This window comes from Diospyros lotus, chromosome 7 (assembly GCF_014633365.1).
Source record: "Diospyros lotus cultivar Yz01 chromosome 7, ASM1463336v1, whole genome shotgun sequence".
Classification (NCBI taxonomy): domain Eukaryota; kingdom Viridiplantae; phylum Streptophyta; class Magnoliopsida; order Ericales; family Ebenaceae; genus Diospyros; species Diospyros lotus.
In genome coordinates this window covers 8,877,203-8,883,634 of record NC_068344.1, presented here as the reverse complement: position 1 = coordinate 8,883,634, position 6,432 = coordinate 8,877,203, and the positions used below count along the sequence as shown (strand labels likewise).

Sequence of the window (6,432 nt, the reverse complement as noted above, 5' to 3'; positions counted from 1 at the left end):
GTGGTCTAAAGGTTGCTAGAAGCAACCTTACCGATGAGCAGTAAGTCCTAGTTGTCATCCGATGTCCCAGCTCTTCAAACCAAATGGAGCTCATATAATCATATTAACGAATGACGAGCACATTAAAACTTTTGAAGATGTATGTCAACACCATGAGCTTAAAGTTAAGAGCTTAGAAGCTAAAGATGATCACACTTTTCTCACAAAGTTAAAATTACATAAGGCATTTGGGTCTAGGAAAAAACAATTTGGAAAAAAAAAAGGCACTCAAAGACAAGGCTTGGTCCCAAGAGGGACAAGACCACAAAGCGCCACAAAGGGAAGCATGGTGGAGGAAAAAGGGAAGTAAGGAATGCTTGCTAAAATTGTCGCGAACGAGGATACTTTGCTCGTGACTGTGCTAAGCCAAAGAAAGAAAATAAACTCCTTGACCCTGTCTTGTGCATCTATTTTTGTTTATATAAATGTGTTTGTGGCTTATTCTTTCTATGGTTGGATTCTAGAGAGAGGAGTAACAAGTCATAAAGTAAGAGATAGTGGAAGGTATGTGGGGTATCCTTAACTTTTAAATGGACAAAATTATATGTGGGGAACAACACCAACAAAAAGGTTCAAGGAATTGGTACCTGCTATCTAAAGTTGCGAGATGGTCACACATTAATTCTTTATAGCATTCTTTATTCTTTAGGAATTAGGCAAAATTTTCTTTCAGTAGTTGTTTTGATTAAATTAGGCTATAGATTTAGCTTATCTTGGATTCCATTAAAATTTTACATTGGATGTAGCATCGTTTTATTTCTGATGGTTCGATTATGTTAAATGTTGATGATGCTCATTTTAATTCTAATTATACTGTTTCCTATTTGACTTTACAAGATGATATTGTGAATGAAAGTACCAAATGACATGATACATTGAGTCACGTTGGGCAAGATTAGTTGAAAAGGCTAGTTAGATAAGATCTATTAGGCCCACCCTCTAAATTGCAATTGTCCACCTGTGAACCTTGCCTAATGGGTAAGTCAATCTAGAAGTCCGTTGGAAAGGCACAAAGAGCATCCAACCCTTTAAGGCTAATCCATTTTGACCTTTTTGGACCTATGAATGTTAAAGTACGAAATTGTAGTTCATATTTAATCACTTTTATCTATGATTATATGTGTTATGGAATAGTTTACTTGACCTCCTGAAAAGTTTGAAGCATTGGATTGTTTTAGATGATTTTTAAGTTTGATTGAGAATCCGTTGAACTTGAGAGTAAAAACTTTATGAATTGAGTGTGGGCGTGTATACGTAGTACATCAGTTCAAAAATATTTGTGATGCAAAAGGAGAAGTAAGGTAAATAATTATGTCGAGAACTTCACAACAAAATAACGTTAATAGAAAGAAGGAATAGGACCTTACTTGATTTGGTTCGATCAATGATGGTGTAAGCCAAAACTCCCAATATCTATATTGGGGTGATGTGTTGATAATTGTAGTCTACATACTTAATTGTGGACTGGAAATAAACCAAATTTAGAACATTTGTGCCCTTGGCCTCAAACCCAACCCATTTAAATTTATTTCCATCTAAATAGGTTAATAATTCTTGACATTTCACAATTTATTTTATTTCTATTTAAATTTATCTCATTATTTAGCAAATGGGTTCAAACCCAACCCATTAATCCAATTCATTTAACAGGCCCAACTCACTTAAGCCTAAATAATTTATTTTCTAACTTGGCCCAACACTTAAGCCCCAACCCATTTTATTTGAATTTAATTAAATCCACAACCTGCATAACTTAGGCCCAATCCATAAAAAAGGGTTTTATTTAACTCTAACTAGCCAATGCCTTGGGTTTTTTCACATAGCTCAAACCTATTTCATTAACTCAACTCATTTATTACATTTCTAATCTTTAAATTTCTTTCTAAACCAATATATATATATACATGCACCAAAATAATTAAAATTTTTAATAATGACATAAACCCAATAACTGGTCATTACAATGTTGGGGAGTAAAACCTAACTCCTTCGTATCATGTTGTTAATCTAACTTCTAATAGAATTAGAAAATAAATTATAAATTATTTAAGTAGAATTTTATTTACGTGCAACACATCATTTAGCTTTGGACTTAATAAATATATGATCTACCATAATATCTATCAAAAGATTTATAAAAAAAAAAAAAACAACTAAGAATATCTTATCTTTATTAGAATAAGTAATTGCTAAGTTCTTTTTCCTTTTTTTTTTCCCATAGATGATACATCATAAACTTAGGCTAAACAACATACAATTTACATTATTTTCCCAACTTATAAATCATTATTATATTGTTGCTAACACAATAATCAATAAAAAGTTTACAACTTACATGGGTGAACATTTTTGTACCATGCTTTTTAAGGAATTTTACATCCTAACTCACATCGGATGAACATAATGTGATGCCATCTGTCGTTGGACAATGTGTTAGTGGTCCATTAATAGAAGACAAGAAAGGTTTGGGTGGGATATGTAATGAATGTAGGCTTCCTTCCAACATTTCCAACACTTTAGTCATTGATGGACGGCTTAAGGGATCGGTTTGTATGCACCTCAAGCTAACTATTATCATCTTTCTTGCTTTTTCATTTTCTTCTTTGCTTGTAATACAATGAAGCCCAATTTCTTGTTCCTCTTCAAGGCGTTTGTATATCCAATCTGGAAAATACATCTCACTGCTACAATCAAAGGTTGAATCATTAGAATCTTTTCTCCCCACAACCATGTCCAAAATCATCATCCCATAGCTATAAACATCTGCTTTATAAGAGACCCCTCCGTAGTTTCTTGAAAATAGCTCAGGCGCAATATATCCAATCGTTCCTCTTGTTCCGAACAATGATACAATACTTTCCCTATGAAAACATTGTTTAGCAAGTCCAAAATCGGCTATTTTGGGACAAAAATTTTCATCTAGTAGAATGTTATGAGGCTTTATATCAAAGTGCAAAATCCTTGTCTTACAACCCAAATGGAGGTACTCTAACCCTTTAGCAATACCAACAACAATCTTATATAATTCTTCCAATCCCAATTCATGATCTTTTGGCGTCTTTCTATCATATATAAATTTGTCGAGAGATCCATTAATCATGAACTCGTAAATAAGAGCCCGTTTTCTACTCTCATAACAAAAACCCAATAAACTTACAATATTAACATGAGATGTTCGACTTATACTCGCAACCTCATTAATAAATTGTTCTCCATCACCTTTTGATTCCTTTAGAAGTTTCACTGCCACTAGGTGCCCATCATGTAACTTTCCTTTATAAACACTACCAAAGCCTCCTTCACCGAGTTTATTTTTGAAAGAGTTGGTAATTTTCTTAATCTCCAAGTAGCTATATCTTTTAGGGACAAGAGAACCAAAGCTCCTTAGAAAAGTCTCAACATTTTGATCATCTATTTTCCCAAGATTTGCAAAACAAAGAATTTTTTTTGACAACTGTTTCCATATGGTATAATAGAACAAGAATATCATGGCCACTAATGCAGTAGTTCCAATACCTGTAATCAAGTATTCAAGATGAAATAACAAGAAGAAAGTTTCAGATATATAAAATTTCAAATTTATATAGGTTATCCATGCTACTTTTGAGTAAAACATATATTCACTTACATCAATACATAAAACTAATATTTGAATTGGCTCGAAAAGGTCAGTTATGTTGGTTAATTAGTTTCATAAAAAATACTTTTATCAAGTAGTTGAGCAAAATTCCTTTTTGCTTATACTCAAGAGTAGCTATTTATGGTCGTGACTAACACTATGACAAGTATAAGGTTGTAGGTTTATATCTTTCCAAGTCCCTTTTTGTAGACGTTTATAATTATTTTTCATGAAAAAAGAAACCTTTTGCTTCTTGCACCACAGCCAAACAATTATGATAACTTTAAACGAGTTAGAAGAATATTTAACATCTAAAGAGAATATTCCTATCATATAAAATATATATGTATATATGTAACACATTATTTTTAGTTTCTATATTCTTTTGTTTTTGTCCGGTTCTTGTTTTTATTTAACGAAACTAAAGAACCTAGCATGTTAGTTGACAACTTTGATTTATTTTCAGTTTTTCTTAATATAATTATTTCTTCTACTCTATCCCTTTTATATGACCAACGCGGGAGAGTTGGTGACTTTTTAGTAGTCGGCACTACAGATCCCTGACCATGTTTGGGAGTCATCCATTATGTAGAAATACCCTTCTCTTGTTTTTATATTTTTGAAAGATTTAAAATAATTTAAAAGAAAAAAAGCAAGCAGTAAATGCCATTTCGTGATTTTGTTTTCAAAAATAACACAAATTAAATGGAAAACTGAAAATAGGAAAACAAAATGAGTTTAAATGTTTGTTTTCATTTATAATATATTAAAACTTTTTAATTTGTAAAAAAATGAAAACATATTTTAACATTATATTAAGAGATATATTTATAATATATTAACATGTTTTTACCATTTATTTTGTTTCAATTTTATTCCATTTCCCTTATTTGAGGTAGAGAAGAGAAAAGAAGTAATAGAAAAATTCAAACAATGTAAGAAAGGCAATTGTTTGTTATCTTTTCAAGTTAAGGATATTAAAAGACTAAACTCCAAAAAGACATTATTATATTAAGAGATATATTTCTTTTCTTTTCTTTTTTTATACATATGGATAATGAATATAAGCAAATACATCTCCAACACTTGACCAATGGGTAAGAGGGTGTTCGCCATTGTTCAAATTATGGTAGCTCATCAGTGCTAGAGGTTTTAACCTCTAAGGTCTTTTTGTTGCACATTTTAAATTTTGAGGAGTGAATTTTGATTTTTTTTATTCAGTCAATTATAGATTTTTAAACATTTTATAAGCTATTGAAAACAAAGCTAAGAATCTCAATTTTTAAGAAAAATTGTTGAAAAATTTTATTCAGTTAACTTATAAGTCTCTCCAACTTTATCAACCAAATAATAAAACAATTTAACTCAAAGAGTTTATAATCTTCCCGAGCAAAAAATAACCTAAGCCATTTAGAAGCAGCGCAGAAACAGAATGATTACTCGAATGACTAGGGCTGTGGATGGAAAAGCTTTAAAAATGGAAAATCAAAAGTGGTTTGGGAATAGAGAAGTCAGTTTAGAAGCTTCTTACCTATGAGGATGATGATCAGTTTGACGTTTACCCCTCCTGCAATAAACAGCAGGTTAATAAATGAAATTGAATTTCACATTCTAAAACCTCGAAAATAGAATGGTTTAAGTTCTGTCTATGAACGACAGCAGCTTGATACCATGATATTTGATGTTTAGATGCGGCAAATGATACCTGTTTTGGATGTGCAGTGAAATTTTTGGTTGATGGTCTGGCATTGGCCTCCTCTCCGGTGACATTTTAGGCAATCCTCAGACGCTTGCAATTCGATGTAATAGCTAGCAGTCAGTAGTTCGAATGGGTCGCCAACATCGTCAGGATCAACTTCGTCTAAAGTTAAAGGCAGCTGAATCAGGGAGCAGCCTTGAAAAAGTTGAGCTTGAGAATCAGAAACATTATCAGGATGTGGTGGATACTTGTAGTAGTAAATATAGTTATGATCATCGCAGTCTGTGTAGTTGAAATAGAGATTATCCGTGGGAGAGCTAGATGCAAAGGAGATTCTGTTGCATTGGAAGAGGGTGAGATTGTGAGGGATGGAGAATGAAAGAGAAGCAGAGTTGGGTAAACTCAAATTCCTCAAGGCTCTGCAATTTCTGGCATCTAAATCAGCTTTGAAGCTTATGTCATTGAGTTTAATCCTGCTCCTACCGTTGGCCTCGGATGAGATTTGGGCTATGTTAGTGAAAGAGAAGTGTTCGCTGACAAGAGACATGACGACCGCATGTCGACGATCGTCTTCAACGCAGATCACTGTGCAGAGGCCGCACTGCGAATAAATCTCATTAGTCAACGGAAAATACAGAGGTCCGAATTTTCCACAGCCAAAGGACTTGGGACAGTTGCTGTTGCCATTGCTATTGCTATTGCTGTCTTCTGGATGAGCAGAAACAGAGTGAAGAAGCTGCAGATGTGATAGGGAATACAAGGACAGAAACAGAACGATAGGAGGAGACATCTGGATTTTCTGGGCAAACAAACAGCTAGGCTAGTGCACTTAGCAGGCAAAGAAAATGATGACAAAGAGGAGGAGAACAAGAACCTGTTAAAGATGCATCCAAGGATGATGTTTGTGATAATCATTTTCCTAATGAGATTAATCTGTTCAAACACGGCAGTTGACTCCATAGTCTTTGCCATGTGTTGCACAGACTGTAACGCGTCCAATAATTTTCCTATCCCAAACCGAACGGCAAAATCTCCTGATTTTCCAACTCATGTCCAATCCTTATTAATTTTATAT

The 6,432-nt window shown here is 33.3% G+C and overlaps 1 protein-coding gene across 1 annotated transcript; it reads right to left on the bottom strand.

Moving 5' to 3' along the window:
- Positions 1–2,335: 2,335 nt before the first annotated feature.
- LOC127805958 (rust resistance kinase Lr10-like) lies at positions 2,336–6,224 on the bottom strand. The gene is made up of 3 exons (XM_052342818.1): positions 5,364–6,224; positions 5,190–5,225; positions 2,336–3,555 (listed from the first exon to the last, which is right to left on the bottom strand). The coding sequence occupies exons 1-3, from the start codon at positions 6,145–6,147 to the stop codon at positions 2,420–2,422; spliced, it is 1,956 nt and encodes a 651-aa protein (XP_052198778.1). The 5' UTR covers positions 6,148–6,224; the 3' UTR covers positions 2,336–2,419.
- Positions 6,225–6,432: the final 208 nt, after the last annotated feature.